We start from the raw sequence: 27470 nt of genomic DNA on the forward strand, positions 1-27470 counted from the left end.
AGTCAGGTGAGCAGAGCACGTGGGAAGGAAGAAAGGAAGGAAGCTTTGCGGCTCCCTTCCGGGTACACTGGCTCAGGTGTGGAAAGGGCAGGAGCAGTTGAACTCCCCCATAGCACCGTTAGATGCCGAGGGTGGAGGGCACCGACTGTGGCCTGGCAGGCAGCGCACGATACTGCGCACGATACTGGGCACTCCGAAGAGGAGGCAGCCAGGGATGGAGGCCATGGAAGAGGGACGCCAGAGCTGTCCTCAGCGGGGGGAGGGAGCGCAAGGGGGGAGGTGATTTTGGCCAGAAGTGCAGAGCTCTTGTTGACAGAGTTGTTTTCTTCACTATCTGGAGCCCTGCCCCCACCTTCCCCTTAGATTGCTAAACGACACTTAATTAGGAGAAATTTTAAGTAATCTTCGTCTTTTTTATTGTCTCCAGATTTTACTTTGGCATAGCATGCATTTTTATTCATTTAGTTTGGGATAAGCGAAGAGATGCACGTGTCTAATATAAAAAGATACAGAAGGATGTAGACAGTGGGAATTAAGTCTGCTCCTCACCCCGTCCCCCCCAGAGACCAGGGCGCTGCTGTGCACGCAGTGTTCTCCCCGCCCCAGCCCCGCAGTGATGCTGACTCTCTGGTCTGGCGCCCAGGCTCTTCCCCAGCCCAGACCTCCCCTCGGGAGCCATCCACCCACCTTTACCAGAAGGCTGGGCCTGTGAACTCAGGGTCAGCCTCAGCCTGGGGCTCCGATCAGGCTTTTCTGAACCTGTCATTTTAGATGTTGCTTCTAATTCAGGTTGGATTCATTCCACGCTGGTTCTTCATTTCTGCTTTGTGTGGTTTCTAAGTGTTCTTTTACTCCCAAGACCATGATTTCTGGTATTTTTTTGTTCTGTCAGTTACACATACATTTCCCTGGCAGAGGGAAATACATATAGTTGGGGGAGCCCAGGGGCTTTGAATTTTGGTGTCACAGAATCACACAAACTTAGAGCTGAAAAGGGACTTTAAGGATTGGCTAGGTGTTTTCCCTTTTTTGTTTTGTTTTGCTTTGGATTTTTTATTTTTTATTTTTTTGCACATAGGGATTTCAGCTCTGGAGAGAAAACTGAGAGATTAAAGTCCTCTCTGTGCCAGAAAACCCCACAAACCTCCCACAAAACCAGCACTGCTTTTCTTCCTGGGATGGACGCCGCCCTGCAGAGACCCCCAAGTCCCTGGAGCAGGTGGTGGGAAGTGCCTGATCCAGCCCTGGGTAGGAACGCTCGAGCCTAGGAGATTCCAAACGGCTTGAGCGCGCAAGACCTTGGCGCTGTGCCCAGGCCTGGGGGTACTTCTTAGCGGGCCTTCAAAGGGACAGATTGCAGCTGAACTCCGCGCGGTACCCGAACACAGCTCGCCGACACCAAGGGCTGTGTCTCTGCAGTGCGCAGCATCGATCTGTAGCATCTGAAGCTCTTTTTTCTCTCTGAGTGTCCACAAAATTCATTACTTTACAATGAGCCTGTCAGGGACAGCTGCAGTGAAGAAACTCTCTGCTCAGGTCCCGGTGTCTCATCCTTCTGGAATTTTGCCTTAGCGAGTAAATCAAATGCTCTGTAAACACACTAATGTCACCATCCACACGCATGGGGATTTAAAACTTTCTCTGAGCCCCTTTATAGATGCTGCCTCCCCTGTTCTTGGCCGCAGCCCTTTACTTTTCTGGATTTGGCTGCAGTTTCTGAGAAATGCTTTTTGGGGTAAAGAAGATTTTATTTACTTACTTACTTACTTATTTATTTTAGAGAACATGTGTGTGCAAGCAGGGGGAGGGGCAGAGGGAGAGAGAATCTCAAGCTGACTCCGTGCTGAGATCATGACCTCAGTGGAAACCAAGAGTCAGATACTTAACTGACTGCGCCATCCAAGCGCCCCCATAACAAGCTTTCAAACAGCAGCTCCTTTGCCCCTGAAAAGCACTCCATGCACTGGGTCCTGCTCTTGGCTCTACAGGTATGGTGAGTGAATCCTGCCAGCCAAGGGGAGCTCTAAGTTAATGAGTACAGTCTTTCTTCTCCTTCTTACAGCATGGATTTCCTTTACAATCCTTGTGAGTTTGGGGAGACAGAAGTAAGTGGCTGAAAAAGGGTCACTGGGTGGGATTCCAGGTCCCCATTTGTTCCTTCCAGGTTTGCGTTTTTTCCCCTTGCCTCAGAGCACCCCTCATTCACTGTGTGGCGTGCTTAGTTACTCCACAGTTCTCTTAAAAGGGGTTTCTGAGATGCTTCTTTAAATCCTGGTGAGGATATCGCCTCTCTGTGGCGGTCTGCTGTGCCGAGGGACGCTGGCAGCCCCCCGCCACACAGAGATCCATAGCTCATCTGGCCATATCCACAAAAGACAGCTGATAACTTCACTTATCAGCACTTAGGTGCGTTGGAGACCTTTGGGGATGGTCAGCATTTTCTGGTTTTGATTACCTGTAACTGTTTCCAAACGTACAGCCCTAGCAAAGTGATAACCTTCACAGCCGTATCATCAGGGCTCTCACTAATGGGATCATTTTCTGTTTTGAACGTCAGTTGCCTCTCCTCTCTTTTCTCAATCAAGCCCTCATTGATTGCGTCGTGCGAGTCTGGGATCCTCGACTGCCTTCCAGGAACGGCTCTGCCCGTGGCGACTTCTGCTATGTCTGGATCTTTGTGGTAATGATGCCCATTTGGGAGCTGGGGGGTCCTCCACTGACGGAGGTTTTGAGGGGGACTGAGTGCCAGCTATTTGGGAGCAGTCTTGAATTAACTGTCTTCTGGCAACTTCCTCCAATTGATCGATGGCTTATTTTGGCCTTGGAGGCACCTCCTGTCTGAGTGTTTGCCTCCGTCAGCTGTGTGGCTGTTCTCTGCTCCCTCTGTCCTGCAGCGGGTGGTGAGAGGAGGTGATTTCTAGCCTCAAGTGGCACGGTGGTCTGGAGGGTCGGACGGGCGCAGGGGAATGGACTCTTAGTCCGATCGTGACTCATCCACCCCCCGCCCCCACCACCAACCTTCCTCCTCTGTCTTTGTTCCGTATACACACCCTGTCACCCAGATCTGCGAGTTGCTCTGGACAGCTCCTGGACTCTTGGGCTCGTGACCACATTTCCTTAGCATCTCTTCTTCCAGACTGCCTCTGTCCCCCTCCTGGGGTTTGCCCTTGTTGGGTTCTCAGCGGCGCTCTTCTAGACCATTGCAAGGATCTTTTGCTAGGACCTCTTTCCCATCGTTCCCGCCAGAACCACCTTCCCGAGACATGACTCAGAATATACATTCGGAATATGGACACCTCAGTGACTCTTCACTGCCCTCGGATCACAGCCTCTGTAGTGTGGCGACTGAGCCCCACCGGGTCTGCCCTGATGCTCTTGCCACTCATTGGTCTGACCCCCCAGTGTGTCCACACCGAGAGCCCTTTGGCTCCCCCCAGGAGCTGTGTGCATGTGGGCTCCTCTGGGCTGAGGGCCTAGTCGTGTCCCTCCAGCCTTACCAAGCAGGCACATCTGCTCACCCTAATTAAAACAGGCACCAGAAAGCTCTGATCTCTGAAGCTCTTCTGACTCCCTACGGTTAGTGGGGACCGCTTGCCCCACGCCCTGCACCTGTCCTTCGCTGCACCGCTGGCCCTTCTGACTTCGTTTGCACGTCTGTCTCCCCCTCCTAGATGGTGAGGATGTGGGTCTTGTAGCTCATCCGCCTGACACGGGCCTGGTGAGGGAGAGGCAGCACCCACAGTTGTGGACTGGATGCATCACTGGCCGCATATCCCCTTGGGGCTTCATTTCTCTGAGCCTCCATTTGCTCATGCCCTCTGAGCAATGGGGACAGCATCCTTCTCTTGCAAGGCGTGTGTGATGTTCAGACGAGAGGCCTGTTGTGGAAACCGCTTGCATAGGGCAGCTTTGGCCGACGCCAGGGATTTCGCAGGTTCTCAGTCCTTATGGCCCTTTTCAGGTGAAAGCTGAGGGGGAGCATTGGTTTTAGGATGAGGCATCTCATGACTCCCTCATGTCTTTAGTCTTACCCAGAGGGCTTTTCCTCTCACCTCTAATTAGAAGAAGATGTCTGGGGAGCACCTTCAGCTTCTGGGCCGAGTTTGCCGCTAGGGGCAGAGGCTTTTGAACCCTCGTGGGACCACTGAGCCAATGCTCAGAATCCCAATTCTGAAGTCTCTCTTCCTCGAGGCTTCTCTAGGGCCTTACTGGTGCAGCTGCCCTCGCTTTCAGTAGGAAACTGCGGACAGCCATGGGACTTGGTGTGCATCCTTGGCCTCAGGTAAGTCAGAGGCAGCCTGCATGGTGATGCCTGGACTTCTGCCTTCTCAGAACTCCCCCAGCCGCCTGTCACTCAGGGGCCTTCTCTGTACCCTGGAAGGACGATTGTCACCAGGGCTCATGGTCTCCATCCGTGCTGCATGAGGGCATTGAGTTGGAAGAAACAGAAGAGATGTGTACAAGGGCTAGGAATGGATCAACACGGAATTGAAAGTTTAATAACTCGGAAAATAAGGAGTTTTAGCAAAGTGACTAAATAGCTTGGGAAAAAAAAAGGAGGTGAGGTCGAACCTGTTCAACCAGGCCCTTGAGCAAGTTCCGAGCTCAAATAGAGGGCAACTGATTAACCACGCGACCTGTCACACCTGCCAGGTCACCTGGCCAGCCTGGCCCTGGCCGATTCTGCCATCCAGTCTTTCTCAGCCCTTCCCTTCCCCCTGCCCCACCCACAAAGGCCGCTTAGCCCCCTTTCCCTTCCCGCCTCCCCCACTCACCCATCCTTGGACTCACCTGTACAAAAACAGTCACCCTTCTCTGATTCCTTTTCTGGGGGAGGGAGGGTGCAGGGGAAGGCGGTCTGAGAAATGCTTTGTGACCGCTTGTCCTCCGTCCAAGAGTAATCCATGCAGAGTGCACAATGCTTAGGAAACACAACACACAAAGAAAACCAGTCACTTACTACCTTCCTGTCCTTTAGCAATTTCCTGTGTGTTGGCCCAGCACCTTCCCCGTACATAGGTAGTGGGGTAAGTGGTTCTTGACAAAAACACTTGTAAACCCTCTAGAGCCTTTTCCTTCTCTAACTTAAGTAAGATGCTTCCGACATGTTTAGGTGTTCATAATAGTTTGCTCTGTGATTTTTGATGACTGTATAATATTCCACCTGCTGGAGAAGGGCTGTCATTTCTGTCACAGAGCCTTGCTGGCTGGACCTCTCCCTGCTTCTGCAGACCCCCATCCCCACCCGCCGTGTGCTGCTCCTCATTCTGCCACCCTTTGGAGGGCCCCTCTACCCTCCCCCAGCACAGCCCCGCACACCTCCCAGGGCTGTGTTCCGAACTCCCCAGTTCCTGTCTCTGGGCTGCTGCAGAGTTGTGTTTTATGTGTTCCTGGTCCCAGTAAGAAAAACCAAGGGACCTGCTACTCACTCCATGGTGACAATCCTGCTCAAAGCGTGTTCCTTGAATTAAATTGGAAAATGAGGCATCCCCAGGGCAGCCCTCAGAGGAGGAGACTGAACCACCAACAATGAAAGTCAAAGCTGGAGGAGGAATGGCTGTGAATTATTATGATAGAGGTAACGGGCTTGGGAAATCCCCAGGGGTGGTGTCCATGCACTTGACTATTAATTTTTAGTTGAGTGTGGATGTTGATTTTTTTGTTAGCGTGCTGGACATATTTCAGGATGCCTGGCTGCTTACTCTTGAAGCAGGGACGGAGGGGGCAGTGGTTGTACGCCAGATAATGGAATATAGAAGCCCACCCAGTCAAGTCTGCCTGGGCCTAGGTGGGGCGAAGTGTGTGTCATAAACGACCCCCCACATCCATACCTGAGCGTTTGAGGTGTGGCTGTCTGGGGAACGTGTACGAGAGCCGTAGTAGGGAGTTGCAGGTGAGTGCACAGGTAACGGTAGGCATATGCAAGCTGGACTGTTGGAGCCCAGAAACTTCGGGCAAGTAGAGGAAGCCTGTCTTTGCAGAGAGGAGTGCATCTGTCCTGAGGAAGTAGTCTAGGTCATGTGGGTTTCCAGTTCTGGGACTTGTAAGGACTGTGACTCATACTCTTGGGTTGTTTTGAACTTCCATGGTGTCCCCTGTCATAACTGCCCCACCATACACATATACCCACTTGAGCTAGTTGAATGGGCCCCTGAGCTCAGATCCTTGTGTTTATCTGCCTAACGACCAAGAGGATGGCCCACACGCCTTTGAGCATGGTCACAGTCAGGACAATGGTCATCCCAGCTGCCAGCCCATCTGTTTCCCTGACCGTTTGGCAAAGCCAGCCTGGCTCCCAGAGGAAGCTGCCCGAGTACTTCTGGGACTGAAGGCGAGTGTTCTGGGCTTTTCCTAACTTGAGAGAAGGGGGCCCTTGGACCCTGCTGTGCTTGTTGGCTCTCCCGTTGGTGGCATATACTAAAGTGTCTGACAAGCCCCAAGTGCTGAGCTCAGGGCATGTTTGGATGGTAACAGAGCTCCTCAGTGTGCAGAGGTTCCCCCTGGGAGTCACAGCAGAGCCTCATGAGGCCAAGAGAGCCCAGGGGAGAAGGCTGTGGTCTTGGGCGGAATTGGGAGAAGAGCATCAGTGGTTGGTACAAGGAGTGCTCCCTGGAGGGAAGTTGGAGGGGCTGCACCAGGAGTAGGAAACTGTTCTGAGGCCCATCTGAAGACCACCCCTTCAAAACCTGTACGTCCCTTGGCAGCAGGGCAGCCCTCATTTCTTATGAGTGTCTGTGTATGTCTGTGGCCTTGGCATTGGAAGACAATGGGGAGGGTGTGGGACATTGTGTTGAGGGCCACGGTAGACTCTCAGGAGCTTCCTGAAGCCGTTGCCTCCGGTTCCCTCCCAGGTCATGGCCCTCGAGGTCTTCTGCATTCCTTGCTGCCCCAGTGAACTGACCTCCTCATGCAATCCACAGGAGCCCTTTGGGCATTTTTCAGGAAGGACCTGGGCTTAGCATCTTCTTCCTGGGGCCACGAGAACATCAGGGGAGACATAGACAGGAAGCCTGCCAGCTTCTAGGAGGAAGAACCGGAGGACAGAGGTGATGGGGGGAACCAAGGAGGCGTTACCTTGCTCCTCATGGGGGACAGTGGTGACGGCCAGTAAAGTGACTCCTTGGATATCCAGCAGGTGCCTCTCAAACTGTCTAAGAACTTGGTGAAACTGAGGCATTCCAGGTCCAGAATGGTTCTGAGTGAGGGTTCTTTTACGGGAACTCACGTGAAACTGGTGCTTCCTAGGCCACCAGACTCGGCCGGAGAACTGTGCCATGAGGTTGTCCTCTCATTAAAAACAATCTGCCTGACACTCAGTCCATTTCTGTTATCTTTGAAACCGGATGGAAGGAAACAGTGGTCAGTAGATGTAGGGTAATTACAGGGAGAGCATTTACAGGCAAGTAATCTGATTCCGTCTTTTAATTTTTTTTTTTCTCCTCCAGAAAACAGAAGGTGAATACTGGTACTTCTGTTCAATTATAAGCATTTTCCCCTGGATATGCTGCCCTCAGTCCTGGTGCAGTTGGGAAGAGGGTCTGTTACCTTAGCTGTGGGCATGGTTGGATCAGGGCAGGCTCCCCCATCTGCCTTTCCAGAAGCTTCTGGGCTGTGCTGACCTTGGGATGGGAGTGAAGGGCCCCAGGTGGGTAGGAGAAGGTGGGAGGACTCTGGGGCCTTAGCTCTGGCTTTTCAGGGAGTGGAAGGCTGTGGGAGGGCTGAGTGACAGGAGGGGGCATGGCTGAGGAAGAAGAGCAGGGGGCTGTGGTCTTGGAGGCTGGTCCTAGTGCCAAGCACGTCATGGGTGAAAGGGCCACGGACATCCTAGAAGTGCTCAGTTCTTCCCTGTGGGTTCAGTGGTTAAGGAGAGAGAAGCTAGGGGATTGCACAAATTTGGTCGAGGAGAGGACAAAAACCTAGTGCTTCTGGACAGAGAGCAGGAGCTGAATTCAGATTCAGATGCTTACTGCTTGAAAATCAATACTTGACAGACAAGGGATGGTGGGAGAGGAAAGCTTGCTTTCTTTGGGAAGCCGGCAGCCTGGTAAGGTGGTGGACTAACGTCTCGAAGACCGTCTCCCCCGTATAGTTGAGGCTGGAAAGGTATAAAGGGGAAGGGGGAAGAGCACATGAGCAGGAGAAGAAGGTGCCCTGGTGGTTAGTCCAAAGTGGACGTGACCCTGAGCACACTTGCTGGCTTCTGGGGCAGCTGTTTTCAGAGAGTCAGACCTTATCTTCTGTGAAGGCCTGTTCCTTCACTCCTCAAGGCCAGTGGTCTGCAAATCTCAAGGAAAGTAGGTTAGTTCTGCTCCAGACCAAGGGACTTAGGTCAGCAAGCAAGGCGTGCATAAGCTCAAAGCAAGTTATCCCTTAAGACCCGTTGGAGTGCTGTTCCAGTGGGAGGCATGCACAAAGAGGAGGACATGTTGGCTATAGCAAAACAATGAGAAATCCTGTAAATATCCATCTATAGGGGAACAAATAAAATGCAGTGTAATCCCAGGAGGGGATACCATTTAGCTATATAAAAGGAAGGAACTAGAATTATATCGAATCTCAAAAACATTGGGGAGCAAAACCAAGGAATGTGTCTGTATGGAACCAAAGTGTTTTTGTAATGATACTGTGTATTTTCAATGATTGTGTATATATATGTTTATATACGTATATACACATATCTGTTTGTGTCTGTATTTCTGTACCTACATGGATTTTTAAGAAAAGTCTGGAGTGGTTCATAGCAGTGCTAGTCTCTGGGGAGTTGAGGTGGGAAGCAGGATGATGGCTGGTAGTCAGAAGAGATTGAAGGCTTATAATATCTTCATTATCATTTGTTTGAAATATTCTAATTAAAGTAAATATTAGAACCTTTAAAGTATTTTTGAAGTCCTCATTCAGCAGCGTTCTAAGGTGGCTGCTTCAGCATTTAGGACCAAGTAAATGAGACCGCAGCTGGGAAACAGGGACCCCACCCAGGGGCTCGCTGGCTGGGAATCCTACCACAGACAGCCAGCCAGGCAGCCTCGTCGTGACTCAGCAGGACAAATGTCACGGAGATCAAAGTCGGTTTGGGGTGAAGTGAATCATTGTGTTTGCCATCTTCTTTGCTGGTTCTGTAGCAGGTAGTCATACCTCCTTAGAAGTGGCATCAATAATGTAACATTAACTAATCATCTTTAGACGAGCTCTATTTTAGGTACCGCTGGGGATTTAAACGAAAAAAAAAAAAAAAAAAAGGAGAGAAGGAATAATGATATTTTTGTCCTTGAACTTAAAACCAGGCCAGGCCTTCATCTTGTCTCACTTGACTGGGAATTTGGTCTCCCTGCTTCGGGTCTTGCCCTCTGCTCTGTCCTCCACCTGCCTCCAGAATAAGGACTCAGAAACACAAACCCAGTCTGTGTCCTTGCTTCTCCTGTGCTAGCCTCTTTCTCAGCTTCCCCTATCCCAGAGGAGAGCTTTGACTGTATCCGGGTGCCTTTCGGTGCCCTTTCCCGCCTGGGACTCCTGCACCCTCCTGTCGTGTGACCAGAGCCCCCAACAGGCTTCTCGTTGGTCCTGGTCCTGCAGCGACCCGGTAGTGTTTTTATGCGGCACATACTTCCCTGCCCACCCTGCAAGACCCAGTTCAAATGCCTCTGCTTCCGTGAAGCCTGTTTGGAAGCCTATAGTCTCCTTCTGAGGGAATCTTCACCTTGCACTCTGCCCCTCACCGTGGTCACCTCCTGTTATACAATAATGATTGGTTATGTGCATTTCCTTTGGGATTGTCAGCTTTGCATACAACTATGTCTTATTAATCCCTCCCTCAGTTTGGGGCTGGGCCCCCCTTCATATAACAGGTACTCAGAAACTGTTGGTTGAAAGCGTAGCGTAGGTTCCAGCCCTCTTGGCCCTGTAACCAGTTACTCTAAAACTCAGTTGCTTCAGACTATTTTATGGTGCTTGCCGAACCTGTGGGTCAGGAATTGGGGCGGGCGTGGCAGGGATGGCTTCTTTCTGTTCCCGCTATTCCAGAGTCTCAGCTGGGAGGCTGCTTGTAGCTGAGCGGTCCTATGAAGGCTTGATCACGTACATGGCGTGCTGTGGGGTGGTGAGCTCCGTCGGGCTGTGGACGGAGTGGAGGGGGCCCCTCCCTGCGCCTTGGGCTTCCTCACAGCACGGCAGCCTCAGGACACTGGAGATTGTTCTACGGCCACACAGGGCACTAGGTGGCAGAACAGATGCTGCGTTACTTGCTACGACCAGACCTGGACAGTCACAGGGCCATCAGCCTGCCCAGGTTCAAAGGGAGGGAGATTGAGGTCCACCCCTGATTGCATGGTCTCACTGAGGAGGAGCACCTGGGACAGGAGCTATGTTTGGAAAACACGCCTTGCCAGGGTGTGTGGGAGAAACTGGGTTCACGGCTAGAGCTCGTGTCACCACCGCAGGCCCTCTGGCACTCGGCCACTTCATGCTCGTGGAGCACTTAGGATGGGCCACGTGCTCAGAATCTTGGAGGAGGAACTTGTTTAATCCTTCAATGACAAAGTGACAGTTAAGTCACTTTACAAATGGGGGGATGCTAAGGCACAGAGAGCTTCAGTAGTCCTAGCCGAGGTCTCGCAGCACCTCCCGTGCTGTGCAAGATCAAGGAAGGAGAAACTTCTGGAATCATCTGTATTCTTCAGATCTGCTGCTGGGTGATGGCACTGCACACACATCGCATGGGAGTCAGAGGCTGTTTCAGGGGACAGTTTTGATGGAAACGAGGACCGAGCTAGACGTCTTCATGCCCGTGGTCTGGGGAACTGGAGGAGACAGCTGTCCTGTCTCTGTGGTTTCCTGCATGTGTGTGTGTGTACGCACACCTCGGTCAGACTGCCTCTCATGGGTGCTGACAGTGACCTAGCAGGACCCCTTTGTGAAGGTGCTTTGTGTGGTGCGGGTGAGGGCAGTCTGGCTTCCTCCACCCCTTGCCTCAGGTTCTGCATCTGTGAAGTGAAGTTGCTAAGAGTATATTCTTCCCAGGGCTGCTGTGAGCATTGACATGCATTAGTTAATACCTGTGAAGCATTTGGACAGTGTCTGGTACCCCATCAGGGTCCAGCAGGTGCTGGCTGTCGTTGCAAGGGCCAACCTCTGTGTCTGTCTGTCTGTCCTCAGGTCCAGAAGGGGATTACACGGAGATCCTTTTTGCTGATACTACCGTTGTCCTCCCTTGGCTGAAGGCTAACAAGTGGGGACCCCCAGACCTTGTCACCAGAGTCGCCTCCCTACTGCTCTCTCTCTGGGAAGCTTCTACTGGGTCCAGTCTCCACCTTGCAGAGGGTCTGTTTGGCATTTTAACCTTGAGGCCCTAGAGATTCCCAATGACAGTTGTCAGGACGAGGTTGGTAAGAAAGTCAGTCTGTGGCTTATCCTCGCTTAACGCTGATGTTCCCATGTTCGGCATGCACCACAGACTAGGAGAGTATTAGTCACATTCTTTGTCCTGGAGAAAATGGCTTAATCCCGAAGGACATCTCCTCATCGGTCAGGGTGGCTCTAATGACATCAACTAACCTTCGTTGTGTGAAGATTAAATGAGATGATGGACGCCGAGCGGTGAGGGTAGTGTCTGGCCCCCTAGAGTGCCAGTCGTTGCCATCCTCTTTCTTCACTGTAAAGCAACACAGACTTGCCATTTTAAAGTAATGGGAGAATAAAAAGAAAAGAGAAGGGGAGAGTCACCAGCATTCTCACCACTCAGAGATTTAGCCCAGGATCATTGTTTTCTGGGGTCATCTTTTCTAGGTATAGTTTTGGGTTTTTTTAAACATAATTTTACTACCTATGCAGTTTTGCATTTTTAGCCAAAAGTTAAACGTCAATGTTCCTTTTTTATGCTCTGGTACTTAACAAAGATTTTTTCCCCCCAGTTTTAGATGATCTCCTAGGGGGCGGAAGAAAATAAAATCTTGAAAGCTCACTGGGTGGCTTTCACAATCTATCTGATTTCTGGGGTTACCTGCAAGATCGAGATACGGTGCCTTACATTGTTTCCATCGTATGGATAAGGAGATATGCCAGTGTGGCAGGGTTGCGTGTAGAATTTCTACCAGCTGGGTGTGGAGGGAGCTTTCATAACTGGAGAGGCCACAGCTGGAAGAGCAGACGTGGAGTGGTGAGCTAGATCCTTTGACACTTCGACATGCTCAGTCATGCATCTTGAACATAGCAGTTGGACCCTTTGCCTAGAGACGTGGGTTCCCCAAGCCTAGGCGTATTCCAAAAAATGCATGAGAAGCTAGTTTTCACAGGCACAGTGACCCCTCCTGCTCTGTAACTCCTGAATCATACTATCCCTAGCCAGTTTCATCTGGGAACAAAGGAAAAAGAGCGTCCTTGAACATGCACGCTCTTGAAAAACTAGTGAAATGATAGATACCCCGTGTTTGTTTATGTGACTGGAGACGGTCACAAGTAAATCTGAAAGGACATGGCCTGTCCTAATGATCATGTACTATCTAAAGCAATATTCTGAATTCTTTTCCTGGGCTTTGAGTTGCTTTCTGAATCTTTTAAAATTGATGGACCCCTCTTCTAGAAAATGTATGCATGGGCAGCAAACACAGTTTTTCATTAAATCTTAAGACTCACAGGTGTCGATACCTGTCATATATTGGTGCAAAACAAATTACCTCCGCACTTCAGGCTGAAATCAATAGTAAATTCTTCTCAGTTTTACTATAAACCTAAAATTGTTGTTCCCCCCCACAAAAAAAGTGCAATCTTAAAAAAGAATTTTGATTGGAGAAGCTGTGTGTGCTCTGTGAAAGCAGGAATTACTGCAGTTGTCAATAAAATTCTTAAAATGATACAAAAAGTCAGAAAACACACAGATAACAGTAAACATTATTTCATACAGTTCCCGTGCATCAGGAATCCAGGAGCCCTTACCTCTGGTGGCTCTGATACTGTGACTCCTGGTGGGGGGCTGTCATCTTGGCTGGTCTGGAGGATCCGCTTCTGACATGGGCCAGTTACATGCTGGTCTATGAGGGGGGTGGAGGTGGGGCGCTCAGGTAGACCTGCCCTGAGGGCTGCTTTGATGTCCTCCTGACCTGTTGTCTGTGGTCCCAGAGAGCAAGGCAGAAACCCTGGTGTCTTTTTCGGCCTGGCCTTGGAAGTCATACTCCAGCGTTCTGCATTTCCAGTCAGGGCAGAGGGCAAGGTGTGGAGGGTAAACTCCCTACACATTGACTCCAGAGGTTTCCTAACCCTTTCATTTAGGGTTTTTATATGGGGTTTTATTACACTGGCATAGTTCGTTGAATCATTGGCCGTTGGTGGTTGAACTCAGTCTCTTGCCCCTGTTTTCTCCCTGGAGTATGTGGGGTGGGGAAGAGAAAGTATCAGCCCTCTAAGCTGGGCCAGCTCCTCTCTTAAAACTGTCAAGGGCCTGCTTTAAATCATTAGCATCACTCCTTTGGGGAAAAAGGGGCTCTTTATGAATGACAAAAAGACATTGCTACCACTCAGAAATTCCAAGGGTTTTAGGAACTCTGGGCCAGGAACCAGGGACAAAAACCAAATACGTATTTTTTTTTTATTCTACCATATTAGTCAATACAGAAGAAATTTTATACAGCAGTCATACCTTACTTTTGTTTTTGGTTTAATTTTTTTTCCTGCTTATGCAAGTAGTATATATTCTTTGCAGAGAAACAAGGGTAGAGAGGAGTAAAATACAAAAAAGAAAATAAAAATCACTTGCCATCATATTATCCAGTATTTCTCTCTCTTTACTTTTTTAGGTTTACAACAAAATTGAGAGGAAGATACAGAAGTTTTCTGTACACCCCTTTCTCCACTCATAGGTAGCCTCACGTATCCCCCACCTCACTCATCAGAGCTGCACGTTGGTTACCCAGGATGAACCTGCATTGACACAGCAGAGTCACTTGAGGCCCATAGTTTACACTAGTGTTCACCCTTCCTCCATGGTACACTCTGTGCGTTTGGATAAATGTGTAATTAAACGTGTTCATCATTACAATATTGTACAGAGAGTATTTTCACTGCCCTAAAAATCCTCTGTGCTCTGCCTGTTCATCTCCCCGCCCCCCGCAACCACTGATCTTTCTAGTGTCTCCATAGGTTGGCCTCTTGTGCAATGTCACATAGTTGGAAGCATATAATGTGTAGCCTTTTTTGATTGGCTTCTTTCACTTATTTGTATATAAAGTTCTTTCATGGCCTTTTCATGGCTTGAAGCTCATTTCTTTTTATTATTTATTTATTTTATTTATTTATTTTGAAAGCTCATTTCTTTTTAGTGCTGAATTCTCCTCTGTGGTCTGGAAGTACCACGTTTGTTGATCTCTGCTGAAGACCATCTTGAGTTCTTCCAACTTTTGACAATTATGAATAAAGCTGTTATCAACACATATGTACTGGTTTTTGTAGCAACAAAACTTTTTAACACCTTTGGATAATACCAGGGAGTACAGTTGCTGGATCATATGGTAAGACTGTGCTTAGTTTTGTCAGAAACCCCCAGACTGTCTTTCAGAGTGGCTATTCTGTTATGCATCCCCATTAGCAATGAATGAGTGTTCTTGCTCTAAGTCCTCCCCAGTGCTTGGTGGGGTTAGTGTTCCAGATTTGGGTGGCTCTTATGAGTGTGGAGTGGTATCTTTTTGTTTTCATTTCTGTTTTCCCGGTGACAAGATGTAGGGCAGCCTTTCATATGCTTCTGTGCCATCTGATGTCTTCTTTGGTGAGGTGTTTCTTAAGGTCTTTGGCCCATTTTTTAATCATTTTTTTTCTTATTTTTGAGTTTTGAAAGTTCATTGTATATTTTGTTATCAGTCCTCTATCAGATGTGTCTTTTACAAATATTTTCTCCCCGTCAGTGACTTGTCTTCTAATTCTATTGATTTTGTTTTTCACAGAGCAGGAGTTTAATTTTTTTTATTAATTTTTAAATTTTTTTATAAACATATAATGTATTATTAGCCCCAGGGGTACAGGAGGAGTTTAATTTTAAGAGCACTTATCCATTATTTCTTTCATGGATCATGCCGTTAATGTTTGTATCTGAAAGGTTATCACTGTCCCCAACCTCACCTAGGCTTCCTCTTAGGTCATTTTCTAGGAGTTTTATGCTTTCACATGTTACATTTAGGTCTGTGATCCATTCTGAGTTAGTTTTTGTGAAGGGAAAAAGGTCTGTGTCTAGATTTGGGTTTTTTGCTTATTTGTTCGCATGTGTTTATACAGTTATGTGAGCATTATTTGTTGAAGAGACTGTCTCTGCCCCATTGGATTGCCTTTGCCCATTTGTCAAAGATCAGTTAAGTATTTATGGGGCTCCATTTCGTTCCATTGATCTATTTGCCCTTTCTCCAATACCATGCTGTTTTCATTACTCTATAGTAAGTCTTAAAGTTGCATAGCTTTAGCCCTTCAACTTTGTTCTCCTCTTTCGATATAGTGTTGGCTATTCTGGGTCTTTTGCCTTTCTGATAAACTTTAGAATCAGTTTGTTGATATACACAGATGACTTACTGTGATTTTGATTGGAATTGCGTTCAATCTATAAAGCAGGTAAGAACTGTTATTTTGATGATATTGAGTCCTTTTATCCAGGAACATTGACTTTTTCTCCATTTGCTTAGTTCTTTGATATTGTTCATCGGAGTTTTGTACCTTTCCTCATATATATCTTCTGTATATTTTGTTACATTTCTACTATTCCATTTTGGGGAGTACTAATGTAAATGGTATTGTGTTTTCAAAACTTTACATTCCTTTTGTTCCAGGGTTTGTTTGTTTGTTTTTTTAGTCAATCCCTTTAGGTTTTTTATATAGACAATCATGTCATCTGTGAATAAAGACAGTTTAATATCTTCCTTCCCAATCTGTATTATTTTTTTTTTTTTTAAAGATTTTATTTATTTATTTGACAGACAGAGATTACAAGTAGGCAGAGAGGCAGGCAGGGTTGGGGGGGAAGGCTTCCCGCTGAGCAGAGAACCTGATGCGGGGCTCAACCCCAGGACCCTGGTCATGACCTGAGCCGAAGGCAGAGGCTTTAACTCACTGAGCCACCCAAGCACCCCTTCTGTATACTTTTTATTTCCTTTTCTTGCCTTATCTCATTAGCAAGGACTTTCAAGTATGAATTTGAAAAGGAGTAGTAGTAAAAAGGAATATCCTTGCATTGTACCTAATCTTAGTGGGAAAGCTTTGAGTTTCTCACCATTAAGTTTGCTGTTAGCTATGGATTTTTTTTTTTTTTTTTAGATATTCTTTATTAAGATGGAAAAATTCTCCTGTGTTCCTACTTTACTGAGACTTTCTATGGTGAATATTGTTGGATTTTCTCAGATGCTTTTCCTGCTTCTCTTGATATGATCATGTGATTTTTCTTTTTTAGCCTATTGATGTGGTAGATTACATTAACTGATTTTTAAATATTGAACAAGTCTTGCATACCTGGGATAAATCCTATGTGGTCTTGGTGTATAATTCTTTCTGTAAATTGTTGGGCTTGATTTGCTAATACTTTGTTGAAGATTTTTGCATCTATGCTCATGAGAGATATTGGTCTGTATTTTTCTTATAATGTCTTTGTCTAGTTTGAGTGTTAGGGTAGTGCTGGCCTTACAGAATGAGTTAAGAAGTGTTCTGCTGCTTCTGTTTTTCTGAAAGAGATGGTAGAGAGTAGGCATACTTTTTTCCTTAAATTTTCAATAGAATTTACTCATCTGGACCTGGTGCTTTCTGCTTTGGAAGGTTATTCATTACTGAATCAATTTGTTTGATAGGACTATAGGTCTATTGAAATCATCTCTTTCTCATGTGGGTTTTCACAGATTCTGTCTTTCAAGGAATTGATCCTTGTCGTGTAGGTTATCAAATTTGTAGGCACAGACTTCTTCATAGGATTCCTTAAGTATCCTTTTAATTTCCATGGGCCTTGTGGTGATGTCTTCTCTTTCATTTTTTATTATTAGATAATTTGTGTCCTTTCTCTTTTTTCTTAGTTATCCTGGCCAGGGGCTTATAGATTTTATTGATCTGTTCAAAGAAGAGTTTTTGACTTTGTTGATTTTCTCTCTTGATTTCCTATTTTCAATTCCATTGATTTCTATCTCCTGCTTACTTTGGACTTAATTTGCTTTTCCTTTTCTATTTCCCTAAGATGGAAACCTAGATTACTGATTTGAGGTCATTCTTCCTTTCTAATACATGCGTCCAACGATATAAATTTCCCTCTAAACTCTGTTTTGCCTGCATATGACACATTTTGGTAAGTTGTGCTTTCATTTTCATTGAATTCAAAATATTTTTAAATATCTCTTGAGATTTCTTCTGTGACCCAGGTGTTCTTTAGAAGTGTGTTGTTTAATATCCACATGTTTGGGGATTTTTCAGTTATTTTTCTGTTACATGACTCCACTGTGGTCTGTGAGCAGACACTGCGATTTCTAGTCTTCTGCATTTGCTAATGCAGAATTTGCTAAGGTGTGTGTTATGGCCCAGAATGTGGTCTGTTTTGGAGACCGTTCCATGCAAGCTTGAGAAGAATGAGTACTCAGCTGCTGTTGGATGAAGTGGTCAATAGACGTCTGTTACGTTCAGTTGATTGATGGTGTTGTTGAGTTCAGCTATATCCTTACTGATTTTCTGCTTGATGGAGCAGTCCATTTCTGAGAGAGGGGTACCAAAGTCGCCAGCTCTGCTAGTGTATTCATCCATTTCTCCTTATAGTTCTATCAGTTTTTGCCTCATCCAGTATGATGCTCTGTTGTCATGTGCGTACACGTTAAGAATTGTTATGTCTTTGTGGAGAATTATGTAATGTCCTTCATCATCAGTTTTAACTTTCTCTACCTTGAAATCTGCTCTGAGATTAATAGAATTTTACTTCTGCTTTCTTTTTATTAAGATTTTATTTATTTATTTGACAGGCAGAGAGCACAAGTAGGCAGAGAGGCAGGCAGAGAGAGAGGGAGAAGCAGGCTCTCTGCTGAGCAGAGAGCCTGACGTGGGGCTCGATCCCAGGACCCTGAGATGACCTGAGCCGAAGGCAAAGGCTTAAGCCACTGAGCCATCTAGGTGCCTCCCTGCTTCTTTTGATTGGTGGTTACATGGGGTATTTTTCTCCATCCATTTACCCATAATCTATATGCGCCTTTATATTTAGAGTGGACTTCTTATAGATATATAATATCTACAAGATATATAAGATATTATATGTTGGCTCGTGTGGTCTTTTTTGTTTTGTTTTGTTTTTGTTTTTGTTTTTTTGTAGAGTGAAGGGAGCTTTATTAATTTCTATCCACACCTTCAACAGACAAAATATACAGAGAATTACCCTTCAGTTACAATAACATGACACTGGACTATTATCACTAATGGCATCAAAGAAGTGTGAGGCATTTATGTAGAGGAAACTCTCAACAATGGGTACAGCCCTGTACCACTTTACAGAGTACTTCCACATTATTATCTCATTTGATATTAAGCGTTAACATTATGTTTAAAATTGTGAAAATTGATGGAGTGCTTTCTCATGACTGCGCCAAACACTTTGTTACTCTATGATTTCTTTTTTAATTTTTAAATTTTTTTATAAACATATACCGTATTATTAGCCCTAGGGGTACAGGTCTGTGAATAGCCAGGTTTACACAATTCACAGCACTCACCATAGCACATACACTCCCCAAAGTCCATAACCCCACCACCCTCTCCCTACCCCTCTACCCCCGGCCACCCTCAGTTTGTTTTGTGACATTAAGAGTCTCTTAGGGTTTGTCTCCCTCCCGATCCCATCTTGTTTCATTTATTCTTTTCCACCCCCCAAGTCCCCAACGTTGCATCTCCACTTCCTCATATCAGGGAAAGCATGTGATAGTTGTCTTTCTCCTACTGACTTATTTCACTAAGCACTAACTACCCTCTAGTTCCATCCATGTTGTTGCAAATGGCAAGATTTCATTTCTTTTGATGGCTGCATAGTATTCCATTGTGTATATATACCACATCTTCTTTATCCATTCATCTGTTGATGGACATCTAAGTTCTTTCCATAGTTAAGCTATTGTGGACAGTGCTGCTATAAACATTTGGGTGCACGTGCCCCTTCAGATCACTACATTTGTATCTTTAGGGTAAATACCCAGTAGTGCAATTGCTGGGTCATAAGGTAGCTCTATTTTCAACTTTTTGAGGAACCTCTATGCTGTTTTCCAGAGTGGCTGCACCAGCTTGCATTCCCATCAACAGTGTAGGAGGGTTCCCCTTTCTCCACATCCTCGCCAGCATCTGTCATTTCCTGACTTGTTAATTTTTGACTCGTTGTGTTTTGATCCACTCTCACAATCTCTGTCTTTTAATTGGCACGTTTAGACCATTGATGGATGTTCAGAGTGATTTCTGATATAGTTGCATTTGTATCTACCACACATATTACTGCTTTGTATTTGTAGCCCTTGCTCCTTGCTCTTATTTTTGTCTTCCACTCTTTCTCTGCCTTTTGCATCCAGTCCTATTTAGATGGCTGTATATGACCCTGTGTATATTTGTTCTTTTCTTTTTAAATTACAGAAGTGGTATTTGCTTGTTGCAAAGTAATTCAAAACATATAAGAATGTCTAAAGTGAAAAAAAAGCAATAACACTAAAAAAAAGTAATCCCTGCCCAGGAGGAGTCTCCTGCTGTAGGCTGAGAGGGAAGACGGAAGGGGCCTCGAGGCCAGCGCAGGCCTTGGCCAGGTAGGGGACCTGGGTCTCTTTGAAGACATGGCGCTGTCTCAGAAAATGAGGGGGCAGTGCCAGGAATAGGAAATGTGGAGAGTGGGGTACAGAAAGGGAATTAAACTGAGAAGGAAAATGTAATTTCTACTTCTGTGTTAGGGTCCACTCTTTAACAACGGTGTTATTTTCAGGGACCAGAGGCCCTTTGTGGGGCGGGAAGGAAATGAAGGAGATCTTGAATGAACAAGTGCGGCCGAATGTGTGTGGTTCAAGTCCAGCCCGGTGTTTGTTTATTTATTTGTTCAACAAGGCTGCTTACAGCCTGCTTCGGGCTTGGACGAGTTAGTTTGACCCGGATGCCTCAGCTCATCAAGGCCGCTTCACGCTGTTTACTTTCCAGGGGGTGACATGTGTGATCTGATGGCCAAACGCTGTGGTAAGGTCTGTGAGGAGAATATGGGCTGGCTAAGCTCCGGGTTGCCTCGCGTGAGAAGAGCCAGCATCATCGGACTGGCCTCCGCCACGCCCATTCACTAGAGAAGAGTGATGCTCTCTTGACCCAGATTCACGGAGAGTCTTTGCAGAAGGGAGGAGATGGCCTTCAAAATCTGGACACCTGGTTGCCAGCACATAGAGAGCCATGGAAGCAGCAGTTGTCGACCTTGCCATGCTTTTGGATTTTTAGAATTGCTACTGGCCGGGCAGCACCCCAGACCAGTTACACCAGCTGGGGTCCAGGCCCTGCTGTGTCGGAAAGGTCCCCGGGTGATTCTAGTGTGGCTGCAGCATGAAGGAGAAGCTGGCTCCCTCTCACCTGCCTCTAGTGGCCTTCCTGGCAAGCGGCTGTGGCTTTAGTGTCCCCAAGCCCGGAGATACAAAGAGACTTGAATGTTCTCAGTGCAGTTAGATTGTTTTCAGAGTTCTGTGTTTCTGGAGGAGTGCAAACATTTGATTCAGAATGTCACCATACAGATATTTTAAGTTGTCATAGACAGAGTACACATAGTCAAAATGTTATACACCACAATTTTCACAGACTGAAAATAACTAATGAGCTGTCTCCTCCGTGGCTCTCCGTGTATTAATGAGGGCTGTCAACCAAGATGGATCAATGACATTCACAGACCACTTTGATCCGTTGATTTGTTCCCCTCCCCTTCATTTGTTCAGTTCCCAGTTTCTGTGCAGGAAGCCAAGCTGGGGTTCCGTGTAAGACTTGGATTGGGAGGAAAGGATTTCCGTGAATTACAGGTCGGAAGCTCCTCGTCTTTCCTTCTAGGTCTGTGGTAAAGTCTGTCATCTTGTAGCTTGAGGCCAGCTTGCTCGGAGGTGCCCATCCTGCCCCCTCCCAAGTGCAGCCCTGGACTGGCCTTGAGCTGTGTCCCCATGTCCTCGAGCTGTCTGGGCTGCTCACCAGCTGGATCCCCGTCAGATCGGTTCACATCTGGGCAGCTGGGATTCCTTTTCGGAGAGGGAGAGGGGAAGCTGTCATGGACCGTGGAAGTGGGCTGCTGCTGTGCGTGGAGGTGGGTGGGAGAGAGACGCTGTTGTCGTCAAGAGGCCCTTGGATTGTCCTTGGGGATGTCTGGCCAAACCCATGGATCCAGCACTGCAGAATATTCCAGCCAGGAGGGGTTTTTAGCTAGCAGCCCTGCATGGAAGAGTAACTGTGGGCTAGAGCCTGTGTTGGGGGATTTACAGGTGCTTTTGTTTGTTTGTTTTAAAGATTTTACTTACTTATCTGACAGACAGAGATCACAAGTAGGCAGAGAGACAGGCAGAGAGAGAGGAAGGGAAGCAAGCTCCCTGCTGAGCAGAGAGCCCTGATACGGGGCTCGATCACCAGGACCCTGGGATCATGACCCCATCGGAAGGCAGAGGCTTTAACCCACTGAGCCACCCAGGTGCCCCTATGGGCGTTATCTTCCTGAGTCTGATAACTCCGTGAGGCCCATGTTATTGTCCCAGTCTTACAGATGAGAAAACTGAGGCCCCAAGGTTTTAAGTAATTAAGCCAAGGTCACAGCTAGTAAGGGACAAAGCCAGCCCTAACGTATGTGCTGGTCCACTCCCAAGCCTTCTTAGAAATGATTTTATAGATGAAGAGATCAAGGTCCAGAAAGGAAAAGCAGCCTGTCCAAGATGACACAGCCAGTCCTAGTTACTGGCAGAACAGGGGCTAGAACTCAGCTGCCCCCTGTGCCTCACTGCTGTACCCAGCTGCTGCAGGGAAGGAAGGCCATTCGGCCTGGGGGTGGGGGGTCTGCGTTGGTGAGGAGATGTGGGGGGCGCCTTCTCCTCCCTGCCCTGGGGCTCAGGCAGTAGCAGTCTCAGGCTAGCATGGAATGAGAAATGAAACTCACCATTTTCCATGCTCCCGAGTCTATGGGGGAGAGTGTAGTTGAGAAGAATGAGGAGAAGGCAGGCAGGGGTGAGCCCAGAGCAGCATAGCCAGCCAGACTGGCAGCTCCCCTCCCCCCATGGCCAGTGTGCGGGCATCGGGGCTGTCCTTCCACATTCATGTGCATTCAGCTTCCAGCCGCAGTCCCCCGCAGGAGCTCCAAGAGGTGAGTAACTGCTCCTCCACCTCCTGTGCTGGGAAGAGCTACATCTAAAAACAAAGGGCGCAGCACCAAAGCAAGGGCCGCGGGACGACCTTCATCCTACAGGCCCAGACTGCAGGACGGTTGCTTTTATTTGTTTTCATGGGAATGGGTGTCAAGGAGTCAACGTTTCCTGCTCATTTCATTAAGAACTTTATAAACGGCATTAATAAGTAGATATAAAACCGCTACACAAATGGCAGAGGAACTAAATGAAATTCCCAAGGGTTCAGCCGTTGAATCAGTAACCAACTGCGGCTTTGCTTGGTCAGATCTCCATATATGCAAATTCGGGACAGAGCTTTAGCGCAGTGTTTTAATTAATATTTATAAATCACAGAGCACCTCAGAGAGGGCCAGGAAGCTATTTATATGATCATGTCATACAAATCACAAACGTTTTTGAAGATCGCTGCCTACTCTGCGTTTTGGTCTGGGAAGTAAGCGAGCCTGTCCGTGTGTCCCCCACAGGTGTAGTGCTGGCACAGCGACATGTCGCCGTCCAGGAAGGACCCCTGTACCGCACGGAGGGCTCCCACATCACCATCTGGTGCAACGTGAGCGGCTACCAGGGGCCTTCGGAGCAGAATTTCCAGTGGTCCATTTACCTGCCATCCGCCCCAGAACGGGAGGTCCAAATCGTCAGCACCGTGGACTCCTCCTTCCCTTACGCCATCTACACCCAGCGAGTCCGCGGGGGGAAGATCTACGTGGAGAGGGTCCAGGGAAACTCAGCCTTGCTGCATATCACCGACCTGCAGGCCCGGGACGCCGGGGAGTATGAGTGCCACACGCCCAGCACGGACAACCAGTACTTCGGGAGTTACAGTGCCAAGATGAACCTCGTGGGTAAGGAGATGACGTTTTCTGTGGCTAGCATTCCACCCCAGTGAGTCTGCTCAGGGTGCTATACCCAAATGCCACAGCCCAGATGGCTGACACAAGTGTTGATTTCTCACAGCTCTGGAGGCTGGAAGTGCAAGGTCAAGGTGGCAGGCACGGTTGGTTCTGGTGAGGGCCCTCTTCTGGGTTGCCAACCTTTGATTTCTCGTTGTGTTCTCCCATGGCAGAAAGGGAATGAGAGAGCTCACTGAGGTCCCATTCCAAGGTCTCCCCCTCCATGACCCCATCGCCTCCCAGAGACCTCACCTCCAAACACCACTGGGGGTGGGGGAAGGAAGGATTGGATTCACCATATGGGTTGTGGGGCAGGGGAGGAAATAAATACTGAGTCCGATTACTGAGTCCCTGCTTTCCTCGTGCAACTTTACTTGATTAAACAACAACAACAACAAAAACTCAAAGCTCCCCAGATGTCTTAGTGGTTAACCAGTAGCATGAGTGAACAAAGGTTGTGGGTTCCCTTGTAAATCCCTTGTAAATAGAAGGCTGGGGCTAAAACAAAAGATCGAATGCAGGTGTTAAGCATTCGGAGAAGGTTAACTGACCCTGTAGCTGGTGAAAGGAGATACGAAAATCGAAGGCAAGGACATTTGTGGTTGATGATCTGCCTGAAGAAGTGATGGAGGTGGAGTATAGGACATCAGCTAGCAGAGAAGCAAAACTGCGCTTCTGGGGCTCTGGGGCTCTGAGACTTGCAGGGCATGGCTGAATCAGGAGGCGAGTGCACCTGCGGGTCCTTGTTCACACCCAGAGCCACTCCCTAGGTCCTCCGGCTGCACAAGCAAGGGATTGTGCACCAGCTGTCTCCCTTGGCCCTAGTACCCCCAGAATGTTGGAGGTTGCTGGTGGGAGGGGACAGATTTCAGTGTGGACGGCTGTGGGCCACCAGGCTTGCTGATTTGGAAGAGTCAACGATATCAGGGCTGGTCTGTTTTTCCGCCCAAGTCTTAATCTCCAGTTTTTATTATCACCATTCTGCTTGGAAATTATATCTTGAGCAGAAAAACAGAATATTATTGCTGACCCTCTACATGGGTGAACCTTACGCCCCAGTGCTGTCCACACTGAATTCTCCCCTCCCCACCCCACACCAAACTTGCTTTTCCTTTCTGTCGGTCTGCATCCTGTCGAGAGGCCTGTGAGACCCAGGCCTGAGATGAGCTCAGTAAGAAAGCACACACTGGTTGTAACTGGGGTGGCCCCAGGCCAAGAAGGGGGGTGTTGAGTCTCCAGAGTACAGTTTTGGTTTTATTTTTGTTTTTTAGATTTTATTTTTTTATTTGACAGAGAGCGAGATCACAAGTAAGCAGAGAGGTAGATAGCTCAATGTGGGGTTTGATCCCAGGACCCTGAGCTGAAGGCAGAGGTTTAACCCACTGAGCCACCCAGGTGCCCCCAGAGTGCAGTTCTGACCAAGGGGCCATGGGGCCATGTTCTTACTTGCCAGAACTGAGGCTTCCTTCTAGCACGGACCCCTCTGACACATGAATTACAGGAAAATTCCACTACCTGATGATCAAGGTTGTTGTTGTTTTCCTCTGCCAAAGACTTTTTTTTCTTTCTTTCTTTTTTTTTTTCTTACAACATAGCCTTGCTAGAGCATTGCATTGCTGAAGTGAGTGGGGGGGAACACGGGGGTGAGGCAGTGAGAGGGGAGGAAGTCAGCGAGGTGTACAGACATGTGAAAACGCAACTTATAAGAACTATTTCCTTTTGAGGATCGGTCAGAAGCCAAACGAAGTATCTTGAAGCAGTACCAGAAGGAACAACAAAATCTCATTTGGCCTAAAAGAGAATTCTTGTTGACACGGTATTTTTAGGGAGTTCATTTACTATGAGAAACGAAGTACGTCCTGCCTGTGTTAGCCAAGTGTTATTAAAATAGCAAACAGGTAAGCGTTAAGTGCCAAAAAATTGCAGTCCAAATCCACGCAGGAAACTGCTTCTGTTTCTGTGCCATCTGGGGTTGACTGAGGCCTCCTGGTGACTGCTGAAGGCCGTGTGGGGTCAGTGGCTGGCCCCCCAGCAACGGTGAGGTTCTGCAGCTTTGGGACCATGCGCCTGGGACATTTCTGTGTTGCAGTGATTCCTGACACCCTGCAGACCACGGCCGTGCCCCAGACTCTGCACAAAGTGGAGCAGGACCCCTTGGAGCTGACGTGTGAGGTGACCACAGAGACGTTCCAGCACAGCCACCTGTCAGTGGCCTGGCTCCGGCAGCGAGGGGGCGAGAAGCCCGCAGAGGTCATTGCCCTGAGCCGAGATTTCGTGCTGCACTCCAGCAGCGAGTACGCCCAGAGGCAGAGCCTGGGGGAGGTGCGGCTGGACAAGCTGGGGAGCTCCACGTTCCGCCTCACCGTCTTCCACCTGCAGCCCTCCGACCAGGGCGAGTTCTACTGTGAGGCTGCCGAGTGGATCCAGGACCCGGATGGCTCATGGTACGCCATGACCCGAAAGCGGTCCGAGGGTACTGTGGTCAACGTCCAGCCCACAGGTCAGTTTCTCTCTTGTTCTTGCTGGTGGGGGGGAGTTGTGTGATGCTAGGAGAAGGTACAGAATCCTTCTCTGGTGACCTCTGAAAGTACTAGGAACATAGAGGGGCCTGCCTAAAATCTGACATCTAGTGACTTTTGGAGAGGAGGCAGCCAGCCCAAATCCAGCTTACAGACAGGGTTTCTTGGGCCCATTGTGGTATTTGATATTTTTCTTGAATTACAGGTTCATTTTTAAAAATGGGAAGATTTCACATAAACTGTTTTGTATCTAATGAACTGGGTTCCCGGGGCCTGCCCCCCACTTTGATGACATTACCTGTTTCAGTGACCAGTCCTGTTTTATTTGTAGAAGACATTTGAGATTATGTGCCTTCCATCAGAGGTCTGAAATTATGATCTAGGGAAATTTTGGCTTTAATTATGATTTTCTATATTAATACTATGTCCTTGGTAGTGTTTTATAATTTCCAGAATGCTTTATCACGTAGTACTTCAGGGTCCCTCGGAAGTTCTGCAAAGTAAGTCAGTGGTGGGGCAGATGCTGAGGGCTTTATGCTTTATGATGGGGCCCCGGGAGAAGTCCCAGGGCAGGGCATCGAGGTCCACCTGACGAGTATCAGATTCTCCCATAAGGGCTTTCACTGGTGAAAGACCTGCCAAGGGGGCTCCCTGAGGAGGCTGAGTTGACATGTTTATAGCTGGGGTGAGAAGATGATGACTCCATGAGCAGAGATCCTCTCTGACTCCCCACACTCTCCAACTGCCCCGTGCCCCCGAGTCCAGCCATGCTCCAGATCGGAGCTAATGTCTGTCGCGGGCTGCCTTGGCTGGGCAGCAGCAGGCCCTCCACGAGACCTTCAGTGCCCTGACTTTGGTCATCGAGCCATCATCGAGGTGCAGTAGGCAGCCCGAGGACGTTCCTGTGTTGTTCCTCACCTCCAGGAGGAGCTGTGATTGGAGGTGTGGTTTATGGGAGATGATCTGTGGTACCTTTGGGGTCTCATCTTCAGGACCCGACTTTGAGCTCGCTGTCCTGTTTGCTACACACAGTCAGTGGTCTTGGCCTTCTGCCACTTTTTCTTGTGTCCATGTAGAGCAGTGCTTCCGGTCTACCCAGTGGTCCAGATTCCTGAATCAGGCTGCTGGAGCGGGGCTGGGGGGCTGGGAAGCTGGATTTCCAGTACATATCCCAGGTGATTCTTCTGCTGTCTATGTTGTCTGGCACAGCTCTACAGGTAATAGGGCAGAAGGGATTCTCTGGACAGCGGATGGGCTTTCATGAGAAGGATCGGCTCCAGGAAAGAGAGTGCTTTATCTGCTCTGTCGGGCCCAGAGCCGTTAGCAGCTTTTGGATCTTCCAGTACTAAGACATCTGGGGAAGGCGCTTCATTTCGTATTTATCCTTTCCCTTTCTGGTTGGCTTTAAGATCAGCTTCAGAAGTCTGGACCAAATTTTGAATCTTAATGCTTTCAAATTAGGTAGCATCAGTTAATCTTCTTTATTTTAATCTTACCAATTTGGGATTAGGACTTTTTGAATTTGCCCAGCAAATGTATTCAGACTAAGCCAGCCAAGAGAAAACTGGTGCAAAAAAAAGTTGAGGACTTTACTCGGTGCTCCCAAGCTTTTCAGGTTCCACGGTTGCAGCCGCATCTGGCCCTTCCCTTAGTTCCTTTCAGTAAACATTCAGTGATTCTCTGCAGCGGTGAAAGTCCGGCAAGAGCCGCTGGGG

At 48.0% G+C, this 27470-nt stretch overlaps 1 protein-coding gene across 3 annotated transcripts in view; it reads left to right on the plus strand.

The window, feature by feature from the left end:
- IGSF3 (immunoglobulin superfamily member 3) overlaps window positions 1–27470 on the plus strand; it is a 94600-nt gene that overhangs the window by 30885 nt on the left and 36245 nt on the right. For all 3 annotated transcript variants that reach the window (XM_045081864.1, XM_013045042.2, XM_013045044.2), the window contains 2 exons: window positions 22811–23188; window positions 25326–25736. In XM_045081864.1, the coding sequence (XP_044937799.1) occupies window positions 22811–23188; window positions 25326–25736 (789 nt within the window). The remainder of the gene's footprint in view (window positions 1–22810; window positions 23189–25325; window positions 25737–27470) is intronic.

This window comes from Mustela putorius, unplaced genomic scaffold (genome assembly GCF_011764305.1).
Source record: "Mustela putorius furo isolate JIRA1106 unplaced genomic scaffold, ASM1176430v1.1 tig00000585_pilon_pilon_pilon, whole genome shotgun sequence".
In the NCBI taxonomy this organism is placed as follows: domain Eukaryota; kingdom Metazoa; phylum Chordata; class Mammalia; order Carnivora; family Mustelidae; genus Mustela; species Mustela putorius.